This window comes from Moschus berezovskii, chromosome X (genome assembly GCF_049115385.1).
Source record: "Moschus berezovskii isolate FMDL1 chromosome X, NW_MosBer_1.0, whole genome shotgun sequence".
NCBI classification, from domain to species: domain Eukaryota; kingdom Metazoa; phylum Chordata; class Mammalia; order Artiodactyla; family Moschidae; genus Moschus; species Moschus berezovskii.
This window is the reverse complement of record NC_142488.1, coordinates 16,899,764-16,916,415: the sequence shown is the minus strand read 5'-3', so window position 1 is coordinate 16,916,415 and position 16,652 is coordinate 16,899,764. Positions and strand designations below refer to the sequence as shown.

At 48.2% G+C, this 16,652-nt stretch overlaps 1 protein-coding gene across 1 annotated transcript in view; it reads right to left on the bottom strand.

The window, feature by feature from the left end:
* Positions 1–16,652, bottom strand: part of NHS (NHS actin remodeling regulator) — a 345,530-nt gene that overhangs the window by 56,507 nt on the left and 272,371 nt on the right. The window contains exon 2 of the mRNA XM_055393761.2: positions 5,275–5,427. Coding sequence (XP_055249736.2) covers positions 5,275–5,427 — 153 coding nt within the window. The remainder of the gene's footprint in view (positions 1–5,274; positions 5,428–16,652) is intronic.

The window sequence follows — 16,652 nt, the reverse complement described above, 5'->3', positions numbered from 1 at the left end:
ATGACTTATTTGTTCTGCTATGTAGACTTGGTCTGCTGTTTATTGCCTTTAGCTTGGTTTTTATCTCAGCAGTCTAATTTTATCTCAGCAGTCTAATTTTTGTCTAATTTTGGTTTCCTTATGGTTTCTAGTTCCTTCTTACAGTGATCTGCCTTTTTATCAATAGTCTTTCTGAGGATCTTCAGCATTTTTATCACTTCCTTTTTGAACTTGGGGTCTGGTAGACTGGCGAGGTCTGTTTCTCTCAGGGAATTTCTCTTAGTCTTTTTAAGTGGGAGTAGTTCCTCTGCATTTTCATTTTACTTATATTTCTCTTACTCCATGAATTTAGGAGGAACACTTATCTACTGTGATCTTGAAGTGCTGTTTTCCTGTAGGAGTGTTCTGATATAGACTGTGTGAGTCCAGTAGTCTTGATGTGAGGACTGTATTTGGTATGGATGCCTGCCACATCTTTCCTCAGCATGTGCTGGCCGTTATCCTCCCTTGATGAAGGGTGTGTTTGGTGCTGTGCTGTCCAGAGCTTGCACTGTAATGTTGGGTGGGGCCCCCTCTTTGCTCTGTAGTTGCCACAGCTCTGTTGGGGGCAGGGTCTGCTCCCCAGGTGTTGGAATAGAAACCCTGAGATCTGGTTCTCAGCTGTAGTGTGGGGTAGGTAAGACCAGAGCACTCAGCTGTGTGCCAGGACACGTGACTCTGTGATGTATCCTGCCAGCCAGTGTGCACGCCTACAAAATAAGCTGCTGCTGGTGCCACCCCGAGACCCGTCTCAGCTGTGAGAACACAGATAATTGGCTCGGGTGGCAGAGCTCCTAATGTCCGCTGAAGCAGTGCTGCGTGGTGGGAGAATTAATAATTGGTTCCGATGTCAGCCCTGGGTGGGTGGGTGGGTGTGTGTGTGTGTGTGTGTGCACGCGCGTGTCTGGTGTGGCTGGAGCCACGGACCACTGTGAGCACACTGAGAATGAGGTGTCTATGGTGGACCTACACACAGCCCTTCCTGTGTCGACTGGGGCTCCTCTGGTGGACCTCTGCCCTGTCCTGTGTGTGCCTCCACTTATAGCCCAGGCCACACGCCAGGCTCTTCTGGATATCTCTGCGTGGACAAACCAAGTCCTCTGGCCGTGTCTGCCCACTGAAGCCTGAGTTTCCACACCCAGCACTGTGCAGACCAGCAGGGGCACCCCTCTGGCTGGGCAGTGACATGGCAGCTCAGTGCCCGTCCCTCTCTACCTTGCTGGCAGCACGGGCACACTCCTCTCCTGGAAGTTCTAGAGCCCTGAAGCTCCCTTGTCCTGGCAGGCCTCCCAGCTAGTGAAGGAGGGTCCCAGGGAGCAGGAACCAGTCCTCTTTCACAGCTCTCCCAGGGGCACAGGGCCCTCTCCTTTAGTGCTACCCAGGTACGTGGGGCTCTCCGGTTGGTTGAGCTCTTTTGATGGCTTTTAGCTGGTATGTTGTGAGAATTATTCCAGATGCAGCTAGAATTTTCCTGTATTTGTGGAGGGATGTGGGCTCCATGTCCTACTCTGCCACCTTGCTCTCCCTTCCAGGACAGTTTTTTGCGATAAATGTCTGCCATGTTAAAGTGTCTACCTCTAGGGCCACCCTCATTTTTCTCTACCAGGAGAAAGACGGCTTTTCTAGATGCGCAGTGGGAGGAAAAGCTTCTACATTCTTAAAATTGTAATGAGAGTAAAAGATAGGTGTCGCTGGCTAGGAAAAGGTAGAAGGAAGGGCGGAGTCTGGAGGGAGATATCAACTCAGTTTCCCATTCAGCTTCTCCCTGCTTGCTCTTTCTGAAGCTCATCTCTTTCATGTGCCCCAGGCCTGCAGGAGGCAGGCAGATTAATGGCTCCCTAATACTTCTTTCTGGTGGTGGTGTGGGGAGATCATCTATCAACTAGAGCCTGAAACTGCAGTAGACTCTTGGTCCCGATTCCCTTAGACCAATGAAATGTAGACCCCAGCCCCGAAACTTGAAAGAGAAGGAAATATAAAATGTAAATCTCTCTTTATAGCCTCATAATAATCTCTCTGTCGCTGTCTTACAAATGTAAACACTGGCATCACTTCAAGCCATTATGGGCTCCGAGCATAAAGAACTGCTAAGAAGAAAGGGGGAAAAAAGAAGAATCAGAGGCTTAATAATTTGAACTCCATTAAGGTCTTGCTTCCTCTGAGGAGCCTTCCCTGAAGCTCCATGGCCTGGTTAGTGCCTTTGCTCTGAGTTCCCGTGGTCCTGTGTTGAAACGACCTGGTTCCTTGCCCTTCTCCCTTACTAGACCAGGAATTCTTTGTGTGCCAAGAACCACATGCTATTGCTCTCTGCATCCTAGGTTTAGCACAATGCCTGCCCCCCCCAGTTGACTTTGTTGAGGGGGTTGCTGCAGAGTAGATCTTAAAGGCAGCCGGTTTCTCAGCTCTGATCTCAGGATACTCCAACTGTCTAAATAGAGCATCTACAGGGAAATTCATTTGTGAGAAAGGGCCTGTCGGATAGGGCAGTATTAGTCATGGCCACCAGATGGTGCAAGTGGTATTCTGACAAATGCACTAGTACGCTTCTATTTCTTGGACAAGGTTTAAAAAAAAAGTCACTTTCTAATTTCAATTCTACACTGCATGTTTTTAATTCTATGATGCCTATAATTCCTGTTTATGGCTCTCTGCAGTGCTATTAAAACTACTACACCCAAGATTTGCTATGGAGACAACCACGAAGCAAGCCTGTGTGTGGAGGGCAAGACGCAGCTCCTCCATCTTTCCTAGAAACCCCAGGAGGCTCCATATCCTTCTCTCAGCCCCCCAGGAGGAAGTTCTGAGAAAATTGATATTGGCACTTGCTGTTCCTTAGTTCTGCCAATAAGTCCAAACCTGACAACACAGTGAAATGTGGTAGCTTATGAGCAGCTTAGTGTTATCTGGTTGAATCTGGAAAAATCTAATCAGAGATGACTTATGAATAAAAATAAAGGGATAAAAATAATTATGTCTAAAGGGTTAACATTATTGAAGCTCTCTAATGATGGGATCCGGAGAAGGTGATGGCACCCCACTCTGGTACTCTTGCCTGGGAAATGCCATGGGCGGAGGAGCTTGGTAGGCTGCAGTCCGTGGGGTCACTAAGAGTCAGGCACGACTGAGCGACTTCACTTTCACTTTTCACTTTCATGCATTGCAGAAGGAAATGGCAACCTACTCCAGTGTTCTTGCCTGGAGAATCCCAGGGACGGGGGAGCCTGGTGGGCTGCCGTCTATGGGGTCGCACAGAGTCGGACACGACTGAAGCGACTTAGCAGCAGCAGCAGCAATGATGGGGTCAGAAAAGCATTTAGTGAGAATGATCAGACTCCTCGGTCACCATTCTCTACCCCTAGTGCTCAAGCAGTCTTCTGCAGAATTTGATTCAGGCACACAAACATTCACTGAGGACCTACTATGAGTGAGAATCTATTACAGCAGGGTTATGGTAAATGCTTTGAATAAAAAAGAAAGTCTATGGTCATTCCCCAGTGGTACAGTGGTTGGGACTCAGCACTCTCACCGCTGAGGGCCGGGGTTCAGTCCCTGGTTGGGAAACTAGGATCCCACAAGCCACTCAGTGCAGTCTGTCAAAAAAAATTTTTTTTTTCTATCTTCCTCATCCTTGACTTGTTCACGGATTGATGGTAGGAGACAGGCTGGTAAGTGGTTGGTGATGATATAAGCTTTTAAGTGGCACGATGGGAGGACACACAGGCTATTATGGGAAGAATGCCTAATCCAGGCCACAGAGGAACAGGAAGGGTGTTGTTAAGGAAGCTTTCTGGAGGGTGGCTGGCACCAAAAAGGCAGTAAAGAACTTTTCAGCCAACTATCAAATCCAAGTGAATAGTAAGAATGCCAGAGGTAGGTCGAGGGGACGCTGATGGTCAGTCTTCATGATAAGGCTGATAGTATCAGCTACTAATAACCAAGGAGAATTGTCAGAAAGAATTGTATTTGGGATATTAGGACATGAGCTCTTTTGTTTCTGGTGAAAAAGACAAGGGATGGGAAAAAGGGAGAAGTCATGTACATGAGGAAGAAAAAAGCTGAAAACATTTGCCATTTTATTTCTCCATCTTGACAGTAACATGAAAGCCTTTTACGGCTTTCATTATGTTAACATTCTCACCAAATACCATTCCTTAAAGGAGCATAGGCTATCTGGAACAAAGACACCTGACTGTACAGGCCCCGTATGTCTCCACAGCAAAAATCTAAAGGCCAAAAAAGCTGGCATGCCCAATTCTGACACCAATGGAGGGGACTCTGGAAGGATGATGCCAGGTTTTAATCTCCTTGTCCTAAGTAGAGTGGCTTTACGGCAGTAAAAATGCAGGCAGTGGAAGAAGAGGCTGCGTGCCTATCTCCGACTTTTGCAGGACTATGAGAGGACTGAAAATATTTACTTCCCTAGGACAGTGTATGGTGTGGAGGAAAATAAGTCTGGCTGGGGGTCTGGAGGCTCGGGTCTGGGCCTGGCACTGAACCTAACCTGTTGTGTGTGACCCTCACAGGCGTCTTGCCCTCTCTCGGCCTCCATGTGTTCCAATGTAGAATGGATCATATCACTGGTTCTCAATAGGGGCAGAAGCCTCCACCCCCACCCCAGGAAGCTTCTGGTTCATAGAGGACCAGGCTGGAGCCACGGATGGGAGCCCTCCTCCAATGCGTAGGACAGTGCTGAACAGTGAATCGGTGCCCCAGTCTCCACAGCTAACACTCCAGAACTTCTTTTCAGGGAAAAGCCTAGAACGTATTTCAAACCTAATTCTCTTGTAATTGCAATCTAGAGGTGCTTTATTTTTTCGGTTCATGTTTAACAGGTGCTGAATGCACCAGTTTCTATGGTTGTGGCTTCTGGCCACTTTCATCTCTTGCACTTTTTGATCAGAATGACTCCTGTCTCTACTTAATCTGAACCTACTTTCGATACATGTAAACATCTGACTGCATGACATCTTCTAGTGCTGCCATGTCTGGCAATTTATACGCTGCAAGTATTATTATTATAAACCATTTTCCTTTTAAATTCGCTTTATTGCTATATTCAGGCCATAATGCTATTAATTATATCCATAGGCAGGTTATACTAACCAAGAATTTCATTTCAGGGTAGAAAAAGGAGCATTTCAAAGTACTGGCTCTAACGATGGGAGGTGTTAGGACCAAAGGGACACAGAACAAGCCCTTGTGGGGATGAGTTCCAAGGTCTCTCCCCCAAAAGCCCCCAAGCCCGAGATCAGTCACCTCTGCGCAGGGCTTGCAGGCTCTGCCGGGCCTGGCGGTGCAGCTCCTCCACGCAGGGCGGCCTGGTGGCCGGGAGGAAGATGTTTCTCTGCTGGTGCCACGGTGCACGATAGTACACGCTCAGCTTGCTCTCGACGTCCAGGTTGGAGACAGCTGCGAGATCAAGAGGGAAAAGAGGGCGTTAGACAGGAGCAGCTTTCAGCTGTGCATTGCGCTCTCCCCGGTGTGCAAAGGGGAATGGGAGTGGGGCCTGGGTACAGTGGAAATCCAGTCCGCTGCATTGACCAGAGGAGCTCGAGAAAGGTTTCAAGTTGCCAGTACAGACAGGGACAACCTTTGCCCCCCAAAGCAAGGGATGAGAGACCCTGGCTCTTTGAGCCAGGCCTCAGAGTGGGGTGAGGTCCTGCCTTGTAGGAAGGCAGAGAAGTGCCAGAGGAAGGACTGGACCAGTCTTCTCATCCAGGTCCTCAGAATTATATAGTTCTGCACAGCTGCTCCCGATGCCTACCTGATCAGTGCCCTTGTCTTACTTCCTATCTCCCGAACCTTGCCACTGAGCCATATATTATCCACTATACTATCTGCCCATCATTCAAAGCACTGCTCAGCTTCCTTAGTTTTGCCTAAAAGCACAAGAATTAAAGAACTTATTAAATATCCTATTACAGGGGTGACGTGTGTTAGGAAGGGAAAGTACACATAGTGTTGGGGAGGAGAGGGGCATGACAATGCCTTTGGAATTCCTGCAGAACTCCTGAGCACTGTGCGAGCATCAGGATTGGTAGGATATATATCTCTGTGGTTGGAGAAGGCAATGGCAAGCCACTGCAGTGTTCTTGCCTAGAAAATCCCAGGGACGGAGCAGCCTGGCGGGCTGCCGTCTATGGGGTCACACAGAGTCGGACACGACTGAGGTGACTTAGCAGCAGCAGCATACCTCTGTGGTGGTAGTGATTTAGTTGCTAAGTTGCGTCCAACTCTTGCGACCCCATGGACTGACAGTGCCAGGCTCCACTGTCCATGGGATTCTCCAGACAAGAATACTGCAATGGGTTGCCATATCCTTCTCCGGGGATCTTCCCAACCAAGGAATCAAACCCGCGTCTCCTGCATTGCAGGTAGATTCTTTACCGACTGAGCTGTAAACTGAGGGTAAGTTCTCAGAGCTGGGCGGGGAGTGGGGTAGAAGGTTACCGTTTGAGAGTTGCTAGGTGGTATAGTAGTTAGGACTTTGGTTCCCAGTGCAGGGGTCATGGGTTTGATTCCTGGTGGGGGAGCAGGGGAGTGAGGAAGCCAGGTCCATACTGTATAAGTGCGTAGTGGATATGTGGATTCTTTGTTGGACAGTACAACAGTGATGATGTAAGTATAACTTACAGGTACATGGGGGTGCTTATTTTAATTCTTGATTTGGCTGTGCTGGGTCTTATTTAGGGCTTCCCTCAGAGCTCAGTCGGTAAAGAATCTGCCTGAAAAGCAGTAGAGACAGGTTTGATTCCTGGGTCGGGAAGATCCCCTGGAGAAGGGAATGGCAACCCACTGCAGTATTCTTGCCTAGAGAATCCCATGGACAGAAAAGCCTGGCAGGCTACAGTCCATGGGGTCATAAGAGTTGGACATGACTTAGTGGGTCTTATTTACAGCATGTGATCTCTTAGTAGCAGGATATGTGGATCTCATTCCCTTACCAGGGATCAAACCTTGGCACCCTGAATTGGGAGCTCAGAGTCTTAGCCACTGGACCACCAGGGAATTCCCCCTTTTTACACGTCTCTTCCTGGGAGAAGAACTAGCTGCAGAGAGAGCACTGGTAGCTTGGAGACTTGGGCTCCAGTGGTTTTCTACGAAGAGAGGCCAGTACTACCCCCAGACTGGGGGCCAGAGAGACTCAGTGCAGGATTCTATTTACTCCTGATTCTTATATTTCCCAACAGCTACTAAACCCAAGCCTCCACCTGTCCTTAGAGATGAACCTCACCTTCCCATGAGACAGGTGGACACTGACTTCAGATGAACCCAGTGACCATAACCTGTGGTCGATACATCACTACCTGTCAAGGTCTAGCCAATCCCATGACCTTCAGAGTTCCCAGAGGATAGACAGTAAGTTCAGCCTAAAAAGACGTCACACTGCCCTGTGGACAATTCTTTCAGCACTTGGTTCTCTGGTCTCTGTCTGCAGTGCTGTTTGTACTTCTGGAATATGACTATTGCTTCACATCCCCCTCCCCCAGTCAGCCTTCCTTTAGGCCAGCGTCTCTCAATGTTGCTTGGGGAACAGACAGCAGCTTGGAAGCCAGAGCTGGCTTCCAATCCCAGATCTTCCAGGCGCCAGCTGTGTGCCTTTGCAGATGTCATCAGGTGAAACTCCTTCTTTCTTTCTCCCTCTTGCTCCGTCCCTTCCTCCCCAGCGCCTTGCCCGCACACTGTTTGGCAGTGTGCAGTAGGGAGCAGCCCAATGCCAGAGCCTGATGTCCACGGTCTGTCCCTGCCAGGCAGCCTTTTCCAAAGAACCACAGTCATTCTGCGCTGTGGACACAGCATCCACTATGGACCCCCTCAGCGTCAGAATTTGTCAGGAAGCCTAGACTTTTTTTTAACACCGTCGGAATAGGGAGAACCTGGCTGTGTATTTATTTATGCACTACATGGATCCAGAATGATTTTTCCCCTATAAAAACTTCTCTAACTTCTAAAATAAAATGGAGTTTCACACTAGGAGTATTGTTTACTTATTGATGCAGCTGTTTGCACACTCGACATCCTGCAGAAAGACCAGTGGAAGCCTGGGTTCTACTCATAGTTGTCTGCCCGGGGGCAAGTCACTGACTGACCGTGCCCAGGACTCAAGTTCCCCATCTTTACGAATCAGGGGTTGGCCTTCCTGTTGGCTGGAGGAGGCCCATCTGCCCTTTGTGCCTCTCCTTTCTACCCATCACCAAACTGCAGGATGCACTGGGGGAAGGCCCTGGGCTCTGGGGTGGAGAGACGGGGTTTCTGCCTGCCAGCAGTGGTCCAGAGCAGATAACTGAGATCTTTGGGCCTCTGTCCCCTCCTCCATAAGCGGGGCTCCTAGAGCCTTCACAGAATCCAAGGAAATGACCATGACATGATCATTCCTTGACATGTCTCTACTTGCTAAATACTAGTCCCCCTTGCTGCGGTGGGAACGGATGAGATGAAGGGGCCAGGCTTGGCTTCAAAGACAAAAGTCCGGAGCGCTCTTCCTTTTCTGGACACTGTAAAGAAAGCTGCCTACCACCAGGGAGCCTGTGGCCTCTTTGAGAGGTAGGCTGCCCCCAGTCTCTGACATGAGCTAACTCGGGCAGCATTCAGTGCGGTGACTCCGAGATGCTAATTCTCTGAGTCGCTGTGAGAGCTGCAGCACTATACATTCTCCCTGGGAATGGTTTATCATTTTCTTGTTTATCTGTGGGTCATTCTGCTGCCATGTTCTACACCATGCACTTCCTCCAGAGTGTGTAAGCACTCATCCATCTGTCGCAGCTCAGCTCTTGTTTTTGGAAAATTCCTGTGGGCACTGAGCAGCGCCATTGGATTCTACTGCTGAAGAGACGTCGGAAATGACGGAGTTCTGTGTTTTTTCAAACCACAGGACATGACCCTTGAGTGGATTGTGAAATCCATTCAGCAGATCAGGACTAGCATTTTTTAAACAAAGACATACAAGAGACTGGAATAGAAAATGCCCACATGCATTGCACGCAGTTTTGTGAAGCTGTTGGTTCTGTTACATATGTGTTCGTTCTGTTACATATGTGTTCGTTTGTACATGTGTGTGCGTGGATGCTGGGGTGTGATGCAGACATGTACTTCTTGCTCTGGGTACCTGTCAACATATGGAAAGTAACTGCTTAGACCACCGCTCTCAGGTACTAATGAGGGAATCAAGGTTCCAAGGTATGATCCAAGATCCCAGAGTTGATTTTTGGCAGAGGTGGAAACAAATCTTAGGTCTCCTGAGGCCAAGTCCGTGTCCTTCCCTAGGCTGCCTCTTCCTCCCCTGCCGTCACTCAACCTGGCCGCTGCTCCCATCCTCTCCATTGTGACTATTTGCTATCTATTGCATCTATTAAGTTGTCCTTCCAAAACCAAAACTCTCAACTCACGACACACACAAGTTTCACCTGTTGTCTGAGAAAGCAGCCATTTGAATTTTAGGATGCCAGCAACACTTCAGCCCAGGGAGCAGAGAACAAGTTTCCCAGGGACGCTGATGCTCCTGGTCTGCAGACCACACAGTGAGGACCACTGCTTTCCAGAAAGAGATACTGAGGCAACAACATAGGTACTCAACTAAACAATATTAAACGAGTGACGTTCAACCATTTTGCTCTACACAAACCTTCTCTAGAGTTCAACCTAGTAAAGTGATCAACCCCAAGGCCAGCTTCACTAGAAAGGCTGTCACGTTCTCATATGGCAATAATGCACCTGCTTCCAGAAACCTGGACTGAAAGCAACCACTCCATCACCAAGTCCTGACACCTCTGTGCCAGTCTGCAAGACTTGCATGCCTCAGCTTAAACCAGAGTGGGAGCCTGGCTTTGCCCTTGTCTGGTTAGCCCCACAGACCTTAAAAAGACACTGGCACTTTTACATGGTGGCAAACAAGTTACAGTATACAAAAGATAATACAGATCAGAAATAAGGAATTGGATCTTTCAGGAGAGCCTGATGGATAATTAAGGAATGCTTCTAAGATTCAGAGAAGGGTGACTTGTCACAAAGCTATTTTCATTATTTGCAAAGAACAGGGTGAGGTTGGTTCTTTGAAAGCAGGAAAATGGAGACGCAAGAAGGCACTCTCAACACAAAGATGGGTATGGTGTTTTAAAGTCCCTTCACTCCCGCTCAGGCTACAGATATGATGTTACGAACGCAAGTACCTCTCACATTCCAGGGAAGAAGTGGAGCTGGAGTGGGAGAGACAGATCAAAGAAAGCCCATGAAAATCACCTTTCTGTTCAGGAGACACTGCTTACTTACCACCAGTATGGTGCCCAGACTCTCTGGTCTGCTTGGACAAGTGCCCTGGGCTCGAGTAAATCATGACACAGTAAGGTAATTAGCACATGACACCCGATTATACATGCTAGTAAATCTCTTCTCCTAGATAGAGGTGAGACTCTTAAAAATTACATAGAGATCACCAGCAACAATGGAAAAATTTAAAATATCCAGACTTACAGAAGGTCCCATATACCCCTCCACCGCACTCCACTAAGACTTATTACTTACTTGCTAGTTAGTATCTTCATAGATAGAGAAGTAATGCCCTTTACTAGGCCCACAAAGAAGCTATAAATACGTGAGCCTGCAAGCCAAAAGGAATTCTTTTCCAAGGACCTTTCTACCCGCAAAGCCTAGAGATTTATGTGTTCTGTGCTTTCTGTAAAAGACATACATGATATATTGAATCTGGAATCAGAAAAGATGTGTTCTCTTTTGACTCAGTTAGCCTGAGTCTAGCCGAGTCTGCAGCAAGACTGAGGAAGGCCTGCTCTTCAGGGACAGTGGCTTTCTCTCCATCAGCCCAAGGAAGACAGGCTCCGAGAATGATTCCTCATGACTGGCACTGAGACAAAGCTTCAGGAGGTGACATTAAGAAGCCAGCAGTACAGGGAGCAGGGAAGTGATACAGAGAAGGGAAGGAAGCCAATAAAGGGTGCACAGGCCGAAACCCCTTAGGAGCCAAAGCAGAACACACACCTTAGAGGCGAGGGAGTGGGGATATTTATCTCCCACTTCCTATCAGCCATCAGTTGAAGGCTGCTGAAGTGCCAGAACAGTATTTCCTTGTACTTCTGGAAAAGCACACGCCTCTGTCGGTTGTGGGAGTGGTAAGTGAGGCTGCCTGCTGTGCACTGAGGTGATAAGGGGAAAGGCACTACTCGGTCTGGGGGTTTTACGAATGTGACCCTTGGAGCACACAAGCATTTGCATTTCAGATTTGGGATGTCTGGATTGTGCGCCAGACTACTTTGACAAGTTCTCCAATGCCAAAGTAGCTTAAAATGGATTTGTTGTCAAAATCCCCCAGCCTGGCAGTGAAAAGCCCTGGTCAGACAAATCTGGATCCTGGTTGGAACATCAGCAGGAAGGCCATGGCCAGGAGGCCGGGCAGAGGGGCAGCTGCCTCCTGTGGGCCCTTGAACAGATTGCTGGGCCTCTTAAGGTCTCTTTCCTCCTTGGTGGGAGTTTCTGGCCTGGTGTGGTATCCCAGGATCATCTCCAAGAAGTCCAGGCTTCTTCCCAGGGAACTGGCTTTAGAGAGCACGTCGTGCATGCCGGAGGTATTCACTGTTGCTAGGTGCCCATTGCCTCTAAGCTGTTCCAACCGACAGGACTAGAAAATATGTAAGTCTTAGAAAGTGAAGATATAAAAGCTGAGTTGAAACTGCTATTTCCAATTCAAATCTAAGATTACAGGTTTTCATTTAACTTACTCGATTTTATAATTGATCTCTCTTGTGCTGAAAATCTTGATTCTTTACGACACTGCCATAATTTCCTATTTGAATAGTCTCAAAATGACTACAAGAAGACAACTGATCTCAGTTGTAGATATCTTTTTGTTTTCTTTTGCGTCTTTAGGATATTTTCTACTAGAAATGGATATAGCAAGACATACTTTGTTTAAAAGGCAAATGACATGACTGAAGGTGTTGAATACGACCATTGTTAAGGTTCTGAATGATCCTTTGGGGACATGAAATGAGAGAGGTTCCTGATTGCCCCATTCAGGTGTTCATCACTAACTAAAATCCATTGACAGTTTCTGCACTGGTAAGTTACAGCTTATTTGAGAAAAACATACAAGCCTTCTTGCCCTTCATGCCATCAGGGCCCTTAGGAGGTTCGAACCTGGCAGCCATGTGAGACAGACGAGATGATGAGCCCATCAAGTGTGCACCCTGAGAGAGATACAGAGAGCTGGCCAGGTGTGGGAGAAATGCTCTCTGCTTGGGAAGGGACACGGGGAAAAGGTGGTTTTGAGGTGGGGAGCAGAGGTGATGGACAGGATTCGCTGGGAGGCTGGAAGATGCTGGAAGGGAACCACGAGAGATTTCTATTTTGAGGTAAGAAAGATCTGATTGTTGGCAATTTCTGGTGAGGCAACCCAAGAGGAAGGCTAGAAAGAGTCGGTCAGGGCTGGTCCCAGGAGCTGACTGCCACTGGACCAGGGCTTGTGAGGCAAAGAGGGCAGGTTAGGGACCACCAAGAAGGAAGACCATGCTACCAGTGAGCATGTGCACGGAGCGGGCCCAGCATTAGCCTCTGATAGAGCCCATTTCATCTGGTTCCCACAGTAAGCCCAGGAAGCACATCTGATCATCCCTACTATGCTGAATAGGCATAGAGAGGCTAAGAAACTGCTCATGAACGATAGAGCCAGGAACTTAGAGTGAGCACCACTGAGTCCAAAGACCCATACCACGTTCTACCTCGCTTCCCCGTTTTCTAACCCACAGCACTGCCCCACACAGGTGCAGGAGTCCATGTGGGAAGGCCACGGCCATCCTAGACAGGAAGACTGAAGCCATTCCACGGAGAGCCCTGGTGGTTGGGACAAGGAACCTGCTGTAGCATGGGGAGCAGCTTCCGTATCCCATAGCCAAGTGCATGACAAGCTGTTTAAGGTTAGAGAGGGACTTCCTTCTGTACTTTTTGCATCTTCCAGATAAGCAAGTCTAGAATATGGATCTATATGTTGTACAAGCTCAACTATTTTGGTTGACTGGATGGGACTTAACCTCATAAATGGTTCAATCTACACGGACCTATATGTTGTAGAAGCTCAACTATTTTGGTTGAATGAATGGGGCTTAACTTCATAAATGGTTCAACTGATACATCTTTGGGGGCTTCCCTTGTGGCTCAGCTGGTAAAGAATCTGCCTGCAATGCAGGAGACCTGGGTTCTACCCCTGGGTTGGGAAGATCCCCTGGAGAAAGGAAAGGCTACCCACTCCAGTATTCCGGCCTGGAGAATTCCACGGACTGTATGATCCATGGGGTCACAAAGAGTCAGACATGACTGAGCGCCTTTCACTTTCACACATCTTTGTGGCCCTTTCTCTCCCCTTTACTCTGCCTCCTTTCTTCTCCTGATCTCTTTTCTCCCAGAAAAATGCTACTGTATATCCAGCTCAAGTTGTACCTCCTCCACGAAGCCATTAAGACCTCCAGAGCCCAGCAGGTTCACATTCATTCATTCATTGAACAACGGGTGATTAAGGATCTCCCATGTGCCAGGCACCATGCTAGGCACTGGGGACACAGCGATGGACATAACAGACACAGGCCTTGCCCTCACAGAGCTCACATCCAGGTCGGAGGTAGGTGAGCAAGTAAAGACTGGCCGATAAGGAAGGATGTAATCGGGTAATAATAAGCACTCTGATGAAACAGAACAGTGGCGTGTGAGAGAGAGCAAGACTATATGGAGGCATGGCATGGAGTAATGACAGTAGATGACCACAGAGGCCTGAGAGTCTCAACCAGCCATCAGAGATACTAAAGTAAAAGTGAGAGAGAGGGCACCTGGCCACAGGGAGCCAACCTTGTGGAGTGACTGCTTCCTCTAGCTCAGTGTGGCCTAGCTGGTTGCCAAAGTCATTTCTTCTTTGGCACACAGCTGGACTACATTGCCCAGCCTCCCTTGCAGTTGGGTATAGCCATCTGTGGTGGTCTAGCAGTAGCATGTGAGCAGAAGTGAGGGGAACCACTGCCAGGAAGCACAGCCCATGGAAATCTGCCACACATTATCATTCATGTTCTTGAGAAGCCATACACGGAAGATGGTAGACTCCCAAGATAAACAGAGATCCTTGAACTCCGGCTAGGAGAGGAGCCACCCACCCATGAAGAAACACCCACTGTTGACATTACGCAAGTGAAGAATAATCCTGAATTTTATTAAAGCACTGGGATATTAGGGGTTATTTGTTATGGCAGCTTACATTTACACGAATACATTGAAGTCACTGTGTCGCTGCCATAGCTACCGATTTGACCCGTTCTCAGCCTAGGACATGGTTTTCTCCTATTCCTCTTTACCTTTGTATTTTTAGTGCACTTCGGCTTTCCGTAGGTCCTACCCCCTCAACTCTGATGGCCACAGTGCAGCCAGAGGCCTGCCTTCTAGGGTGAGTACTTTGATACCTTATCTATGCATCAGAGTGACTCCTGCTTTCATTGCTACATCATGTTAATGCATGCCATTATGGCCCTTTAAGTCATTTTTACTTTTAAGGAAATGCTGAGGGCTTTCTCTTTCACTGTGCTTAGAATGTGTTTTCTTGACTACCACGAACACAATCCTTATCTCAATCTTTCCCCAAATTAGGATCCTTCCTGAATTGGCGGGGCCAGGGTCGGTATGACAGTTCCTGCTCATACAGGGGGAGCCGCTTATTTCCCTGTCAGACTGTATGCGCTTTCAGGTGGCTATCTCAGCACCAGGCACAGGCAGGCACAGAGTAGGAGCTCAGTACCTGCTGGCTGAGGAAACCAATAGGGAGCAGGTTATTTACTCACTGGCATGTGGAGGAGATAATCTGCACCAGTTTTTGTTCTTCAGAAAACATCTTTAAAGCCACCCCCTCAATTTACAGTCAGCATTAACAAAAGCTTTTCCTTGAAAACCAAATGCATAGAAGTCAGGCTGAATTACGAGGCGCTCTGGGGCGTCCACAGAAATGAGGGTTGTGTGGAGGCCAAGCGAAGCAGGACTGTGCTTTCCCACTGCTTGGCTAAGTGCTGGCTTCCCCCCCACTCCCCACTTTGCTCGCTCTTCTCTTATCTCTAGGCGTCTATAGGCAGAGCCACTCTTTATCCTGACACACGCCTCCCTAAGTCACCTGCCCTGTGAAAGCTGCGTGCACCCATTTAGCCCAATACTGGGATCCCTTCTCTCCAAGGTCAACAGGCGGGCAGTGCTCATACGGCGGGGGACTGACCTTGGAGAACAAGACACTGCCTCCTCCATGCCCTCAGAGCTAGTGGCCCAGCCCCACACAGGCTCTTGCCTCCACACTCCCCTCCCGCTCCAGATAGAAACTTTCTTCGAATGTCACAAAGCAGAGCTTCACTGGTCAGACACCAAGGCCAGACTAATAAGGCAGAGGACCAAGAGCAGAAGAACGGGTGAAGAATCCATAACCATGAAGAGTCAAGGAATTCCCTGTGGCTTTTCTTTCACAGCCTCAGACCCCTGCTGCAAGAGGAACTGAGGTTAAAACACCAAGGCCACTAAATCTGCAAACCGAATGGCATGAATCAAACCGAATGGCATGAGACACCAGTTCCAAGACCTGTTTTGAGCCCAAGTCGTGGTCCACGTTGCACAGAGGTCACCTTGCTTGATCTAACAAGAGATCAACCTCAGAATGAAGCATTTGTGACAGAATTTCACCCACTGAAAAAAAACAGGTGGCTAATCTGTTTTTTTTTTTTTTCAGGAATAAATGAGAAGCATTTATTACTTCATTACACTTACACAACCCATAAGCCACCTTTTAAACTGGCTGTTCTCCCAAAGCTGCCCATGAATTGAAAGGTATAGATGCAGTCCTATGTAGGCAGGGGATAGACCTCTCTCACTGGGCTGTCATGGGGGCCCCTCCTGTCATTTCTGCAGGGAATTAGACATTAGGGCAGGAGGTTTACATGAAGAGGTAATGACAGTGGAGCAAAGGTAGTACTTAAACACAATGCGGTGATCTCAGTTAAGAATGAACTTCAGCCAGTGTTCTCTCTTTTCAACTTCTTTTAAAGACTGTCAAACCAATAGCTTTGGTGAGCACAACATTTATGTAACTTTTATCCACCCAAGTTAATGTTCTTTCCAGAACAAAAGCCACCTGGGACAAGTGGCACACAGAGGTGTCCCGATTCCCATTTTTCTTGCCACTGTGTGAGTGTGCTCAACCAGGTCCTTTTTAGATACTGGCTACTGGCTAAAGCCTACTGCAGAAATACCAGTGTCCTATGTGGTAGGGTTTTCTGCTGGGGGCTATCCAAGCAAACTGCCTTTTCATGGGTAACAGATGCCAGAAGTTCCCTCCTCCTGGGGCGAGTTCAAGCCAGTGGCCGGGAGTAGACCAATCCAGGCCTGAACTGTAGGACTGTCAGGGCCTTCTCAGTAACAAGTGTGGATTTGGGCCTTTCGGGTGGTTGTATTTATTTGGATAGATCCCAGAGGCTCTATGAAGTCCTCCATGGGGTCACAAAGAGTTGGACACAACTTAGCAACTGAACAACAACAATAAAAGTCTCATCTCAGCAAGTAAGAAAATCCTACCTAGGTGACTATACTTGTGAATGAGGACTCACAGACCGCGAGCCCCTCCC